Source organism: Silurus meridionalis, chromosome 9 (assembly GCF_014805685.1).
Source record: "Silurus meridionalis isolate SWU-2019-XX chromosome 9, ASM1480568v1, whole genome shotgun sequence".
Taxonomy (NCBI): Eukaryota; Metazoa; Chordata; class Actinopteri; order Siluriformes; family Siluridae; genus Silurus; species Silurus meridionalis.
This window is the reverse complement of record NC_060892.1, coordinates 3,387,540-3,404,808: the sequence shown is the minus strand read 5'-3', so window position 1 is coordinate 3,404,808 and position 17,269 is coordinate 3,387,540. Positions and strand designations below refer to the sequence as shown.

Genomic DNA, 17,269 nt, shown 5'->3' with positions numbered 1-17,269 from the left:
TATAAAAAAAAGTTCATACACTCAAAGTAACCACAAACAAACAATTCAGTCATTAATGCAAGTAAATTAAAACAATATAAGTTACAGTTTTATTTTTTTTTATCAACTACACTTTTATTTTCCCAATTTTTAACTTGATGCTATTTGATTTTATTGATTTAGAACTCGATATTTCTATAAAATAGACAATTTAAAACTTGAAGTATTTCATAAACATTTTTGGGGTAATGGAGGACAGGTGGGGTTCAAAAATCTACCCCCCTCTACAGTGGAAAATAGCAGAAAAACATTTGAGAACTTACGTTTTTGTCCTTCCCAAAGCTCATTCTCATCCAAACTCCTCTGCACCTCACAATTTTGCTTTTGCATCTGTTCCACCATTCGTTTCATCTCCTCCAGCATGCCAAACAGTTTCTTGCCGGACAGAGTGAAGTCGATACCGTTCGAATTCCTTAGCTGTTCCAGGATTTCTAAAAAGCACAAGATCAGTCGTAAACACTGACACTTTCAAACAACAGTGTAAATCACCTTGTTTTACTACTGCGACACAGGATTGTTATTTACATTGCGTTCTACTGTCAGTTTATACACGTCAATACCATTTAGTGCTCTCCAAAAACATACCACTTTTAAATACATGTAAAAATAAAATAATTTGACGTTTTGTGTCTCACCATGTATCCTTTTCAAAAGTCCTTTAGTATTAGTGAGCAGGTTTTTTCCCTTTCGGTGCATTTTTCTTAAATCTTTTAACAAATCCTTGCTAGTTAAAGTCATTTGATCTGCCTACAAAACAAAAAATTTTACATTCCATTCAAGCCAATATTTATGTACTTTATTCATGTAAATCCACATAAAATAAACAAAAAAAGTTGTTTATTTAATCCTACATCCAACAACAGATCAGGTAGATGTAGCAAAGAGACGTATAGTTGTTCTTTAGGGTTCTTAGCTTTTTTTTGGAACCATAACTGATATGCATATACAGAAAATTTAGATTTTTCTAATTATGGAACTAAGGACATTGGCACTGTAACTGAGTTTGTCAGTGTGCTAGCGAGGGCTTTTGGGGAAGATGGTTATAAGCCGACCCCTTTGGAATATTCTAGGGAGGGCCAATCTTCACCCATTCCCATGCTTCTATGAGATAAGGACAGATCTCAAAGTAAGCTCCAGCCTGAGGTCAACCTGCCAACTTCACCAACCAAACTCACTCCTGATATGATGTGGCAGTCTCCACAGAAAAGCTCCAGCCTGGGGTTCTTTTCAATTCTCATTAGTCTCATCAGTCAGACTAGCCCTCTCAGAGAATTTCAGAGGGTGTTCTTTTACACATCTTGCCTAACAACCCTCGTTATCAGGCTGACAATCCCAACTAAAGTACCAATGCCCTTAGTACTTTAGGAGATCTGAAGTTCTGCCCACTTTAAAGCTGGGCTGGTTCTAGACATAACCATTTAAAATATATATATAGTTATGCTGGTTTTTATCTAGTTAACTTTAAGATGGAGAAAAAGCAGGCGATCGGTATAGTGGTTTAAGTCTGTTTGTTTGGTGGAACCCTATAAGGGAGAACTGTTTCCCTTTCAGGAAGAACCTCCTTAGATAAGAACCCATAAGAACCACTAGGGCTCTAATTTTAATTAAATAATAAGTTATCAAGTTGTCTGTAAATATACACAGTTTTTTTGTATTAGTATTTTGGCTTTAAATGTCCAAATATACCTTAATCTTGAGGTTCCTCATATCTTTTCTGACACCATCCATGTCTGCCTCGAGTTCGTTCACCTGCTGCTTCAGGGCTTGAGCTGATTCTCTGTAATTCTTTACTAATTCCTGAAGTGGTGAAATATTAATTTGCAGAATGTAAAATTTGACGGATCGTTTTTATACTGGGGAATTAATCTATGAAATAGTATAATTGTATATATCTACCTTTGTAGCAATAATGCCATGCTCTAGTCTTCTCAGAGCAGTACGACTGGTGGAGATGTTTTTCTGAACCTTGAGTTGGTGATCGAGGAATGAGAGTTCATCATCCATCGCTTCTAAAGTGTCTATTAATGTCTGAAAGCAACTATCACACTCTGTAAGAAGCAAACATTGAGAACATTGAAAGAGAATATTGTAGCTAGGCCTGATTACAATAATGGCTAAATATAATTATATGATAGTTGCTACTTCTAGAAGGAGACTTATATGATGGCTTTTACACATTATTCTGCTTTGTTTCTGATTTAGAAAATATCATGGTCAATGTGTCTTCTATGCTGTCCTCCATGCTTGGTCATTTAGTTGTGTCGTAGTCTGTCTTGTTTAGTCCAGAATTGCTGTGCAGTGTCTAATGGTAAATGTACACTGTTACTTCATTTTAATCCAGAAACAAACTACTTAATTGGCCAATAAGACAATCTTGATCCTGATTTATTTATCATCTGTTTGAAAATAATAGTAATCGAAGGCTAAAACACCATCTACGGATCCTCCAGGACTGAAGTACTTGCATAAATTCCATACTTCTTACGTCTTTGTGACACAGTGCAAACACACACCTTCGCAGTCACCATCAGTATTCGGCTCATCTTGAGGTTCACAGTCTAGGGAATCACATCAGATGTACAGTTACAGTACAGTAAAGCAGCAATACAAAAACAAACCTCAGTCTCAACCTAATATCAAACTCATTTAAGATCTCAGTGTAGCCTACCTCCAGTAATGGGGTTACAGAGGTTCCCATGATTACATTCACAGAGCTGGCATCTCCCTCCATCTGCCAGAGGGTTTCCGTAGTAACCAATGGCACACCTTTAAAAGGAGGAATGAACCGTAGACAGTACATAGACAGTCTTTTGTATTTCAACAAACTGTGTGTGTGGAAGGGAAAATGTCTATCATACACTCTGAAATCAATCAATCAATCAATTAATCAATCAATCAATCAGTCAATATTTATTTATATAGCACCTAACATCTACCAGGTAGAACTTAGGTGCTAAACAAAGTACAAGAGGCAATGTGCAAAATAGTAATAAAATTCTAATTAACATAAAGTAGTAAAATATAGAATATCATAAAAAAAAAGAAGTAAATTGTAAGAACTTAAAATGTAAAAATAGATGATTAAGCACACCCTTTACTACACAACATAATCTTTGGTGAATAAGTGGGTCTTTAGTTTAGCTGTAAAGTAGGGAATTCCCTTTGAGGGAATTCCCTTTGAGGTGAGATCAGGAGGGAGGGAATTCCCAAGTTCAGGAGCCGCTACTGAGAAGGCGCGGTCACCCCATGATTTATATCTTGTTCTAGGCACTTCAAGCATGACATGATTAGAGGACCTGAGAGTTCGGCCATGGGTGTGCAGATGGATTAGTTCATTTAAATAGGTGAAAGATATGGCAGACCAAAGCTAGGAAAAAAACAATTGGAAAACTGTGCAAAATGTAACTAAAAACAGAATGCAATGATTTGCAGATCTCATAAATCCATATTCTATTCACAATAAAACAACAAGGAAAAAAACAGCACATATTTAAACTCAGAATATTTATAATTTTAAAAGAAAATTAAGTATTTAAAGGAAACCAGTTGCTGAGGTTTTGGGAGAGGAATGTTATTAGATATGTGTCTGATACTGGATTTTAGCTCCTCAACAGTTCTGGTGTTTTTTTATTGTATTTTTTGTTTTCATACATTGGTGAAGCTCTGCTTATCTTTACTTCTGAGAGACTCTGCCTCTTTAAAATACACTATTTTTACCTAATCATTATACCTGTTGTTATTAGTTGCAGAATGTTTCTTCACCCACTTCGATATATTTTTTTATTTTTTCCAGATTTTTGTTGACACGTTTCAGATTTTTTTTTTTAGACGCATTGCAGCCATTATATTTAAAGTTACCCTGCTTCTTCTTTAAAATGTGATATTTGTATTCTATGTTCTACTGTGAATAAACTATGGGATTATTGGATTTGCAAATCATTGCATTTTGTTTTTAGTTACATTTCGCACAGCATTCCAACTTTTTTGAAATCTGCTGAGGGATCAACATGATCCTACTGTAAAGGTATTCTTTATTAAATAGCAAGTTCTTTGTAGGTATCTAGTGACCTCTGGAAAATGTTTTGATCTGCATGCACCTTTCACAGCGGGTTCCAGAATAACCAGCCTTGCACAGGCATTCGATGTGACCTTCAACATGCAGACAACCAATGGCAAAACTGTAGAAACAAAAATATATTTTGACCAAACAGTCGGTTTTCTGTTAATCACCTATGTGTTTATGATGTGAATTGTTACGCATAAGGGAAAAGTGTGTGTTGTGGTGTTAATATTTGAGTAAATGTACTTTGCAATTGTAAATTGTAATTACAGTAATATTTATTTATTAATGTTTTTATAGGGAATCCACCTGTGAGACGGATATGAGAAGGGACATGGACACAATCTACAGGTCCTGAGAGCAGCGCTGCCGTAGTGTCCCTCAGCACAGCGATCACAGTGATCCCCTGCTGTGTTCAACTGGCAGTTCTACACAATCAGAAGAGGAAACAGGGCTGCACAATATATAGAGTTTGTGAATCATTCCCAGAAATTTATCAGTCTTCACAAATCTGCTTTATGATTACAATATCGATATACAAGCTGCACAATGACTAGTATTGTCCCTTCAGAAACTTTCTTCCGGCTTCTCCCATTAGGGGTCGCCACAGCGGATCATCCGCATGTTTGATTTGGCACGTTTTACGCTGGATGCCCTTCCTAACGCAACCCTCCCCATTTATCCGTGCTTGGGACCAGCACTACGGCTTGTGCAACCCTAATGGCTGGGGTTGGTTCCCTGACCGGGGATCAAACCCGGGCCGCAGCAGTGAGTATTGTCCCTTCAGTAGATATGCTAAAATGGTTGCTGAAATGTTAGGGGTGTACTCACTTTTGTGAGATACTGTAAATCAATAAACTTTTACATTTTGCAAATTCTCAATAAATTGTTGTATGTGAGATATTAGAGCAATTGTTAGTGAAAAAAAAATAACCCAGTAAAGGACCAGAGTGGACTAGCTTTCTACACCATGTTTGGTGTAGAAAGCTAGTCCACTCTGGTCCTTTACTGGGTTATTTTTTTTTTAATCAACTTGAAGACTGTCTGAAAAGTTCACCAGCATCCTAATGTGCCTTATTGTGTGAAAAGGACTGAAAAAAATATCAAGGCTCTTACCAAGCATTTTCCTGTGGTTTGGTCACACTCATGTGAGAGGCCATTGCACTTACAGGGGACACATTGTCCCCTGTATGGTCCCCACCTTGTCCTATACTGTCCAGGACTGCAGTCCTGTAGATCAAACAGTGAAGGGTGCAAAATGAGCATTTTATTATCATCTCTAAATATTGCTTAATTTGCTCTTCCTCCAACTCAAAGACTTATAAACACTATATGGACAATAGTCTGTGGACACCTGATGATATGTTATAATAACCTCCACTCTCCTGGGAAGATGTTCCACTAGATTTTGGAGAGTGCTTGTGGAGATTTGTGCTCATTCAGCTACAATGGGGTGCAGGGGTGAGGAGGCCTAGGTTGCAGTCAGAGTTCCAATTACTCTTAAATGTGTCCAGTTGGATTGTGGTCAATGTTCTATAGCGACCTCTCAAGGTCTTTCATTCCAACACATATAAAGCATGTCATCATAGAGCTGGTCTTGTGCACAGGGGCATTGTGTATTACATATAGTGTATTCATTTTATAGTGTTCCATACTTTTCCAAATAATTATACTGTTTAAAAAAAAATTAATTACTAGAAGCTGTTGGAATACTGTATGTTTGAGGAGGAATATTGTTTCCAGAAATTGAGAAATTGTACTTATTAAACAGACGGCACATTTTTTCACTGCTATAGCCTTTATATTTGCTGTGCATACAGAATACATACATAGTTATCAGACAATAAAGTCAGAACTATCTGTCTGTCTGTCTGTCTGTCTGTCTGTCTGTCTGCCTGCCTACCTATGTACCTACCTACAAACATACCTACCTACATACAGTCAGGTCCATAAATATTGGGACATCGACACAATTCTAACATTTTTGGCTCTATACACCACCACAATAGATTTGAAAAGAACAAGTTGGGCTTTAACTGCAGACTGTCAGCTTTAATTTGAGGGCATTTACATCCAAATCAGGTAAATGGTGTAGGAATTACAATAGTTTACATAGGTGCCTCCCACTTTTTAAGGGACCAAAAGTAATGGGCCAATTGGCTTTTCAGCTCTTCCATGGCCAGGTGTGTGTTATTCCCTCATTATACCAATTACAATAAGCAGATAAAAGGGTCCAGAGTTCATTTCAAGTGTGCTATTTGCAATTGGAATCTGTTGCTGTCAACTCTCCAAGATGAGATCCAAAGAGCCGTCACTAACAGTGAAGCAAGCCATCATTAGGCCGAAAAAAACAAAACAAACCCATCAGAGAGATAGCAAAAACATTAGGCGTGGGCAAAACAACTGTTTGGAACATTCTTAAAAAAAAATTAACGCACCGTGATCTCAGCAACACCAAAAGACCCGGAAGACCACGGAAAACAACTGTGGTGGATGACTGAAGAATTCTTTCCTGGTGAAGAAAACACCCTTCACAACAGTTAGCCAGATCAAGAACACTTTCCAGGAGGTAGGTGTATGTGTGTCAAAGTCAACAATCAAGAGAAGACTTCACCAGCGTTAATACAGAGGGTTCACCACAAGATGTAAACCATTGGTGAGCCTCAAAAACAGGAAGGCCAGATTAGAGTTTGCCAAACAACATCTAAAAAAGCCTCCACAGTTCTGGAACAACATCCTATGGACAGATGAGACCAAGATCAACTTGTACCAGAGTGATGGGAAGAGAAGAGTATGGAGAAGGAAAGGAACTGCTCATGATCCTAAGCATACCACCTCATCAGTGAAGCATGGTTGTAGTAGTGTCATGGCGTGGGCATGTATGGCTGCCAATGGAACTGGTTCTCTTGTATTTATTGATGATGTGACTGCTGACAAAAGCAGCAGAATGAATTCAGAAGTGTTTCGGGCAATATTATCTGCTCATATTCAGCCAAATGCTTCAGAACTCATTGGACGGCGCTTCACATTGCAGATGGACAATGACCCAAAGCATACTGCAAAAGCAACCGAAGAGTTTTTTAAGGGAAAAAAGCAGAATGTCATGCAATGGCCAAGTCAATCACCTGACCTGAATCCGATTAAGCATACATTTCACTTGCTGAAAACAAAACTGAAGGGAAAATGCCCCAAGAAAAAGCAGGAACTGAAGACAGTTGCAGTAGAGGCCTGACAATGCATCACCAGGGATGAAACCCAGCGTCTGGTGATGTCTATGCATTCCAGACTTCAGGCTGTAATTGACTGTAAAGGATTTGCAACCAAGTATTAAAAAATTGAAGGTTTGATTTATGATTATGATTATCTGATCTATCAGATAATCAGTCTGTCTGTCTGTCTGTCGGTCTGTCTGTCTGTTTGCCCGCCTGTCTGTCTGTCTGTCTGTCTGTCTGTCTGTCTGTCATCCCAAATTAACCCAGTTTCCTATGTTTTAGCTGCTGCATGCTGATAAAAAGCATTTCCTTTCTTTTTACATAATTGTAGTCCTATAAGATTGCAACACATCTTAAGCAACATACTGCACAAGCCTTTTTAACACCACTTTATATAGATTAATAACATGTCATAGAGCTTCATACCTGTAAATTTCCTTGAGTGTGATTGTTGTTTGTTGGAGCACAATGTTTTCTAGAACGAAGCTGTGAATGTTCTCGGTTGTTCTGCAGTTGCACCTGACTGGGTTGAGATCCTTCTTCTGTAAGACAGAGTCCTGATTTGGCCATGCTGCATAGCAGCAGGATCCACAGATAGCTCATCCTACCTTCAATCTCCAAGAAGAGACTGACATTCACTTCCAGAAATTTGTGAATTCCAGAAATCACAAATAAATTAAGTGACAAATCTTGAACGGCTGATGATGTAAAAAAAAAAATTAAAACTTATCCAGACTGCACACAACCAAAAATCTGCTTCCTCTGTGCAGACACTGAGAAAGCCTAGAGCATGGCTTGGGGCTGGGCTCCTTCCCAGGTTCAAAGATCAGTTTTTATCTTCTCGCATATTCATTCAGTGTTGATAGCAGGCATAAGGTGTAAAAACATGGCAGGGAATGATTTTCTTACACGTTTTTTTAGCTTGATTGATTACATTCTATAGCCATTAGAACCTCGAAAGTAATCCAAACCCTTTTACCATTTTAGAGATAAGGATTAATAAATCTGCAGACTGAAAACTGAGTGCATATTGTAGTCAAAATCGAATCAAATCGATTTGTTTTGGATAATAAAAATAAAAATGTGGAGTCTAGCACTGGTGGTAGATTCAAAGCTTATCTGAGGGTAGATGCAGCACTGTGGGAAACAAAGCATTGTTTTGGTGTTAAATGTTCCCAATTTCCCTAAACATACCCAAAACCAGACTCAACACGCCAGCTTGCTGCTTTATTTCAGGTCACAAAACGTTCAAGTGTGAAACAGGGCAGAATGGAAAGGTCTTTTCTGTGGATTTGTCATTTCTGGAATGAGTGTATGTATGTACAGTATGGGTGTGGTGGGAATGTGAGAACTTAAGAAAAACCCAGGGTACAAAGACTCAATGATTCAGGATCAGTACCCAAGCATTTGTCTCCTTCTGTGGGTCAACCGGTGTACACTATGAAACAAAAAATTGGGACACCTGTCTTTGCCTTTAGTTGAACTACGAGAACCAAAACTGTTCCAGCATGACAATGCCCCTGTGCATAAAGCCTGCTCCATGAAGATCGATTTAACATGGGTTGGAGTGGAAGATCTCCTGCTATAGAGCGCTTATTTAGTCCCTATGGAACACCTTTGGGATAAATTGGAACGCCAACTGCACCCTAGGCCTTCTCACCTCACCTAATTTAGAACTTGTCTACCTGGATAATTGAGCCATATTTCCAAAAGCACACATAAAAATCTCGTGGAACCTCCTCCCAGAATATTAAAGGTTATATATAAGAACAAATGGAGACTAAATGCCATGTAGGATGTTCAGAAAGCGGCAAATACCAATCTTATGGGCTTATGTCAGACATAAGATCATATTTAAAGTAAGACATTTTTTTAAAAGATTCATTGTTAACTGAAGCAATATTTCCTATATGATTAACAAAGTTCTATCTTATCTTAATTTTTCTCAGTAACAATTTTATTGGTCACATGGAGTTTGTAAGTTGAATGTTAGTCTGGATTTTATAGATTTTTTTGTGTACATTTTCATCTCAAGCTAAATGTTTTTTCTTTTTTTTATTTCCAACAAAAAGAATGAATCTGAGACACTTATTATGTCAAACCCTTTTTTTATTAAGAGATATAAAAAAGATTTTATACAATGGGGTAAAGTGCGTAGCTAGCGATGCCGCAGGTGTTGCTGCCGTCCCGGATCATGCGCATGTAGCCTCCTTCTCCCCAACCTGTGCCCCAGCTAAGGACAGAGAGAAGGTTAGACAGTTTTTCTCAGTCGCTTTGGAGCGTTTCTCAGATCAGAAAATTATATTCTCAAAACTACTTGTTCAACCTCCACATCATTTAGTTTTTGTGCTCATCGTAAGAACGGCATCAGATCAACCAATAATCAACCAGTTCTCTAAAACAGTTCAAAGGTGAATCTCGTGAACCTTCAATTGGAGAGTGAATATAGACAGAGCAAAACACAGAATTATGAAATATATGAAAATGGATGAACAACTAAGAAACAAACAAACACTTGTAAAGTACAGTAAAAGTGTGAATCCTGTCCGGTGTCTTGCAATCAATATAAATCAAATATGCACAATGAATTTGTGCTGCTGAAATTCACAGATGCCAAACAGAAAGAAGTCAAATTTTGCCATTTTCAGTCGCTGTGATCCAAACCATAGTTTATATCAAGAAATCCTGAAACTGTGCACCGTCATACTGACAACACGACTAAACATTTTGATGATTTTGTTTGTGAACAATGAGAAAAGGATTTTTCATTCTGATGGAAATGAGATTCGTCAATTCATTGACATAAATACCTTCTTCTGAGAAATAAACTAAGGATTTTAAGAAAAAAGTACAGGCTTTTGCAAGAAATCCAATGTAATGTGCTGTTTGTACAAATTGTTTTGAGAATGCACTTACTGGTTTGCAAATATTAAGGATGAATCGAGAAATGCTGCTAAGCAACTGAGAATAACTGTAATAGCAGTCACCATCTGCATTATAAATTAAGATTGCAGTATAAAATGTTGTCAAGCCAAAGCCCCTGAACACACATAAATTTTTTGTAGACTGCATCTTTAACCAAACTACTGCAACAGGTTGAAGAATAATTATGGGTAGTTTACAGTTCCTGTCAAGAGTGTGGAAACACCTAGTCTTCTATTGTGTTTGAGACAAATGCATGTTCCTTTTGTTTCTAAGCATCATACTTGGAAAGAAGTGGACAGCGAGTGACTGGAAGAAAGATTAAATTTAACATTTTGGCTCTAACTTTTGTAAGATGGAGAACAGGAAAAGACATGGTCAGACTGCTTCACCCCCACAATTAAACATAAAGGTGGAATCTTAATGGTTTCGGGTTGTTTTGGAGCAGGGAAGGTTAATTCCCTTTCTTTCTTTTCCTACTCTCACCACAAATAACAATTTCATCTGCAAACATCATAGTCTACAAAACTCCTGTCTGACCTCATCCGTTATCCTGTCCATCACCACTGCAAACAGGAAAGGGCTCAGCACCAATCCTTGATGCAGTCCCACCTCCACCTTGAACCAGTCTGTCGTTCCTACTGCACAGTTCACTGCTGTCACACTGTCCTCATACATGTCCTGCACCACCCTCACATACTTCTCTGACACACCTGACTTCCTCATACAATACCAAGTACACTGAGTACCTAATGTGCATTAACATAATTCACATACTGTATTTTCTACACTTTGCAAAATATTTCAATCTTTAATGCTTTAATGCACTGACCTGTTTTTGATGAGCCAGTAGTCTCTGCCACCCTCAGAACCATAGCCAACCAGGAGCACCGCATGGCTCAGGTTATTCGGATTACATCTGGGCTCTTCGTAGATCCCTGTCAGAACATTTTAAATGACTTTAATGTGAAAGAAATAGTCACTTTTTGCACCACTGTTTTTAAGGACAATATATTTGTGTTATGTATGTTACATGATAGCAATGGAAATAATCAATGATTGAGTTATATGATGGGCCTCAGGTACAGTGAATTTTAGAATAGAATAGAATAGAATAGAATAGAATAGAATAGAATAGAATAGAATATTCAAATTAAGATTTATACTGTAATATTACAACTGTCACTAATATATGCTATAAGGGCCCAATAATTTAAATAAATTTTATTTTTGGAAATATTTTTGCTGAATATACTCCATTGCTGAAGGAGTGTAACCAAGAATTGGGGAAATTAAAATTCCCCCAATATTCATGTTCATTAGGGGGAAAAAAATGTGTAGCCACGTTTTGTTAAAAAGATTGTCTAGGACAGGACAGAGCAATTCATGCGCAATTGCCACGTAGCAGCAATGTTTATTTCGCTAATACCATACCTGCCAACACTCACATTAATCAAATGATGAATCGATAATTAAAAAGAACAGGCCATCACATATTTGCAGGTTGTAGGATGGATAAGCTACTACTTAGTGGTTAAGGCTCTTGGACACTGGTTCAAATCCCAGCCACACCAAGCTACTACTTCTGGGAGTCTGAGCAAGGTTCTAAACCCCAGCTAAACTAAGCTGCTCAGTTGTATGAACAAGATAAATGTAAGTTGCTCTGTATAAGGGCATCTGCCCAATGCCATAAATGTAATGCTGTGGAATGTCCACAAGTCCTCGTCATGATGACTTTCCTCTGTGTAAACATGTAAGTAGACATTTATAGAGTTATATAGATTTATAGAGTCTCAACTGTCAGCTCTTTTTAGCATTCACTATGTTTTTCTTTATTGGAGTCGAGGTTGTGCATTGCGTTTTCTCAGAAAGTTGGCACACAATCTGCTTTTTTGGGAAAATAATTGGAAAAAAGTTGAAAAAATATTCAACGTATAGTTGGTACTAATAACGCTACTTAATATCGGGCCACACTGCACCCGATCGTTTATTATATAGTAGAATATTATAACAACTGCACTTTGAATTGTTTTCATTTCACATGGTTTTGCATTTGAATCCATAAAAATGTTCTCATGAAGTTCTCGAATATAATTCTGGACCTCTCACCTGAGCTGTAGAAAAGAAAGCTTGGGTGGTCAGCATCAACTGCTACAGTGATTGGACCGATAGTTGCCAAAGCATCAGCCAGAGCCTGTTCATCTCCAGCAGGAATGAATCTGTAATCCCTGATATTTGCCACAACTTTGTTGGGGTTATAGAAACAGGGCTGCGTGTCCTGAAAAATTCAATCAAATTGAACATTTCAGAAGTTTTTTAAAAACAGAAACAAAGCAGGGCTTGTATTCTATTCACTACTCAGAATAGTGTAGCATAAGAATAATATTAATACTATAATATTATAATATTGAAATTAATATATGCTATATGGACATAAGGGTTCAAATAATTTATAAACAATATATAAATATTTTTGAACGACAAATGAAAAAGAATCACACAAAACACTTCCAGTGGTTGGAGGAATATATATATATATATATATATATATATATATATATATATATATATATATATATACACACCGTAATTTCTGGACTATTAAGCGCACCCACTGAATTTTACAAATATTTATATTTTTAACATAAATAAGCCGCACGGGTGAAATATGTTGCGCTTCCTTTAGGAGCATAGCGGTATTTTGGGAATAGCCTGGCACAGCATTTTACCGGTATTACTGCATGTGTGCAAGACCGAGGAATATGTCCTTATTATTTTCTGATGCTCATTTCTAAGTTTCTTTGACTAACCCGTAACGCTGAAGAAAAATAAAAAAGCACGAGTTTTCGAAACCTGTCTGTGCTTATATGATTTCTGTTGTAACTGGAGTTAGCGAGTTCTCTTCACCCAGACTCAACACGCTACAACAGCTTGTATCTAAACAGTAGCCTACCAAGAAAGTCATTGTTCACTGTCTTCCTCCTTCCTTTCACAAATATTTCTCTTGGGAGTTTATCTTTTGGCATCGTCGTGCGTTTAAAAAAAACTTTTTTTCTCCCGATGCCGTGCAGCTCAGAACACAGGTGAGGTGCGTTTTTTAGTTTCTGTTCAGAAATTTTATTGGTCTAATGTTATGGGGCTCAGTTTTTGTTTGAAAGTGATTCAGAAATAAAAATTAAATTGACAGAATCATTCACACGGAATTCCAACATGAAGAAGCAGACAAATTGCTAACAGAAGAAGGTATAATTCTCTAAATTCTACTTACCACTGAGGTATAAGGATATGTTTCAGAAGCTTGCAGGCCGTTGTTAATCACATAATCGTAAGCATTGGCCATCCACGCTCCACTGCAGCCGTATGTGCCGTAGGACCATGAGCAGTCCACCAAATTCTGCTCACTAAGGGACACCAGCTGACCTGTTTTCTTGAACATTTGTCCCTCAATGGCACCTGTTGTGCTGAAAGCCCAACACGACCCACAGTAGCCCTGAATGAGAAAACCAGACACTCATAATCTACAGTACTGATTCATACATGGATGTACAAAGACACACATTTAAACAAAGTTAAAAGATAATCAGTTCTCCTAGACAATTTCAGGACAGTTCATCTTCCGTACTTCCCTTATTGCATGTTAAATATAAGACTGATGTTCCCTTGTAGCTGATAAGAGATGTGTAAATGATCGCACCTGATCTTTAATCTCTGTAACGTATCCCATCTGTCTGTAGTCTACCGAGGTCAGCTGTAGCCTCCTGGCATTGTAACGTAGCTTGCGTGGATTGGCAGTGTTTCCCTTGTGTGCATTTTTATTTACTTTGGCTCCAAGTAATTGACGATACTCCAACCGAGTCTACAAATATCGAAGCACATTTGCATTGGTTTATATAAAAGTCCTTAAAAATAGACTTCACATAAGAGCTCTTTAGCTTTGGCCTATTAACATCTTTACTGAAATTAGATTATATAATAACTTACCAGGTCTCCGTATTTGTTCATTGCCATTGTAAACTCTGACCTGCCCATGTAATATTTTTTGTTGTTATTCTCAATCAGATTCTTGTTTTTCTCCCAAATGGCTTTTCTTTTGTTATCATCCGCCTTTGAAAAGATGAACAGAGACAATCATTCTAAAGCATGACATCATCATCTGGATAAATCTAACTGTATAACTGTACATAAATGTACTTTTATTGACAATATAGGGTTAGTCTATCTATCTATCTATCTATCTATCTATCTATCTATCTATCTATCTATCTATCTATCTATCTATCTATCTATCTATCTATCCTGTTCTGTCTGTCTGTCTGTCTGTCTGTCTGTCTGTCTGTCTGTCTGTCTATCTATCTATCTATCTATCTATCTATCTATCTATCTATCTATCTATCTATCTATCCTGTTCTGTCTGTCTGTCTGTCTGTCTGTCTGTCTGTCTGTCTATCTATCTATCTATCATCTATCTATCTATCTATCTATCTATCTATCTATCTATCTATCTATCTATCTATCTATCTATCCTGTTCTGTCTGTCTGTCTGTCTGTCTGTCTGGTTGTCTGTCTGTCTATCTATCTATCTATCTATCTATCTATCTATCTATCTATCTATCTATCTATCTATCCATCTTTCGATCTATCTATCTATCTATCTATCTATCTATCTATCTATCTATCTATCTATCTATCTATCTATCTATCTATCTATCTACCCTGTTCTGTCTGTCTGTCTGTCTGTCTGTCTATCTATCTATCTATCTATCTATCTATCTATCTATCTATCTATCTATCTATCTATCTATCTATCTATCTATCTATCTATCTTCTGAAATACTGGAGTTCTTCCTGCTGCTGACGTGAAACTAGCACTATTATACAGGTAGTGATGTACAGTGTCTCACAGTATGTAGATGCCACTGTTCCACTCAGTTTCTGTTCTAAAAAAGAGAGATACCTCTTCTTCATACTCCACTCCGTTAGCTCTCTTCCACAGCTTCCACTCTGATGGTGCATCCTCCTCTGATTCCACTGCCATAGAGAGCGGAACACCGATAAATAGGCTGAGCAGGAGCGTCTGGCTTACCATCCACTGAACTCGACCCATATCTATAAGCCCAAACAGAACAATAGATACTTAAGCATCTCATTCAAGGAGAATGATGGAATGTCAGGGGTTTGCTGCCTTTGTTTGGCCCTTAAGCAAGGCCTTCAACCCTCTGTCCTCAAAGCATGCTGTATCATGGTTGACCCTACATGCTTGCATTGGTAAAGAAAGAATTTCAGTGAGCTGATGTGCCTTTTCTGCAAATAAAAGCCTCCTTCGATGGGGAATGGTAGCTCAGTGGTTAAGGTTTTTGACCTTGGATCCGAAGGTCAGCTGCCACTTTTGGGCCCTTGAGCAAGGCCCTTAACCCTCAACTGCTCATTTGTAGATATGCAATACTTAAAGAGTTGCTTTGAATGAGTTCCAAATGCCATAAATGTAAATCAGTTAATGCCTTCTAAATGATCAGATTAAAGAATGCGCCATCCAGCTACAACAACTGGACATTTTTTCAACCAAATCATCCACATACATCACTTTGACAGTTGCCCATCTAAACTAGGTACTTCACACCCAATGTGAACTTCTAAGAGTGGTTTCACTGATCTCTTTACTACACACTAGGGATCTCTATAACTGAGACTGATGCGATTTGCATCTCGATGCGTAGCCAACGATACAATACATTAAATACATAGTATGAAGCAGCTACCGATGCGATGCGATACGATTCACTTCTATTACTATACAGTGTGATTCCGATTTGATTCAACACAATGTGATTCAATGCAAAACATAGCATTGGAAAAAAAATACGATGCAATGCATGCTTTTAATTCATTGTTTCGGACAGACAGCAAACCATAACTTTACTTTAGTGCAATCTGATTTCCGAAGCAAAAAAAAAGATTAAATAAAACCAAATGTTCTTTTCTTGTTCTGTCTCCAGGAAGATGCAGCTCCACCTCTGCCATGTTAATGTTGCCATGTGCCATATTCACGTGGCAGCAATGGTACTCTAAAAAATTGGTCACGTTCTAAATAATAAAAGTATAGCCTATCTACTAATAATTATATCTAAATAAATATTTTTATCTATGCAAATATGTTAAAAATTGTCAACTTGTATTTGATGCAGACTTTTTAAATCGATGCTTCACATCGTTAACTTTTATGCCGATGCATTGATGCGAATCGCTAAATCTTACCATCCCTACTACACACGCATACATTACTGGTCCAACTTGTATATGTACAGATACGTAGTTAAAGCCTTCATAGCATATTATGACCATAGAACTGCTGTAGACTGAGGATTACTGGCTGATGGACTGTTTCTCAACCAAGCAGTAAAACCAAGGTAGAAAAGTCCTCAACCATGTCTTATAAAAGTGTTTGCAGAAGAAAATGTTTTTGTAGAAAATTTACATTACATAACATTTAAAACCCAATATACATTTTATTTTTTTTCCATTTCATAAAAAATCTAAATCTTTGAATAAATTGTTTGAACCAGGTTTAATACTTACTGTACTCGACAGATTTCTGTATTCACTCTCTGAAGGATGAGGGCCTGATGAGAACTACAGGATGGAACCCATACAAAGGTCACAATATTCAGGCTATGCAGCATGTTTATATACTATGTGTAAGGTGTGTCTTTGCTGTCCAGGTCCTCTTAGTCATACTCCACTAATCCAGGCCTAGACCCAGACAGCCCTTAATAATAAGTTGTTTGTATCAATAACACCCTGGGTGAGTGAATGATTACACCACTTACCATTTCCTTCAAACTGGTTTGCACGTCAAAAGCAGTCCTCCGATTATATGACCCTCTCAGCTGTTTTCATCAAACCCCACATTAACTAGCTACACAAATGTTATTACAACAAATCCTTCAATGTGCTACCAATCGCCACCAAAATCAGATGGTTATGTTGCATATTAGGTCCATTCACAAATTAATCCATGCCTAAAAGCCCAAATAGATCA

General features: G+C 37.5%; 1 protein-coding gene across 1 annotated transcript; it reads right to left on the bottom strand.

Moving 5' to 3' along the window:
* Positions 1-9,436: 9,436 nt before the first annotated feature.
* cts12 (cathepsin 12) lies at positions 9,437-15,337 on the bottom strand. Its single transcript, XM_046857583.1, has 7 exons — positions 15,188-15,337; positions 14,215-14,337; positions 13,928-14,089; positions 13,502-13,723; positions 12,343-12,511; positions 11,066-11,171; positions 9,437-9,544 (listed from the first exon to the last, which is right to left on the bottom strand). The coding sequence occupies exons 1-7, from the start codon at positions 15,335-15,337 to the stop codon at positions 9,445-9,447; spliced, it is 1,032 nt and encodes a 343-aa protein (XP_046713539.1). The 3' UTR covers positions 9,437-9,444.
* Between the last annotated feature and the right edge of the window lie 1,932 nt (positions 15,338-17,269).

Coding starts and splice junctions, on each gene's coding strand:
- cts12 (XM_046857583.1), bottom strand. CDS start 15,337: ATGGGTCGAGTTCAGTGGATGGTAAGCCAGACGCTCCTGCTCAGCCTA. Junction 14,090..14,214: donor TGAACAAATACGGAGACCTG/GTAAGTTATTAT, acceptor CGATATTTGTAG/ACTCGGTTGGAGTATCGTCA. Junction 11,172..12,342: donor CTTTCTTTTCTACAGCTCAG/GTGAGAGGTCCA, acceptor ATGTTCTGACAG/GGATCTACGAAGAGCCCAGA.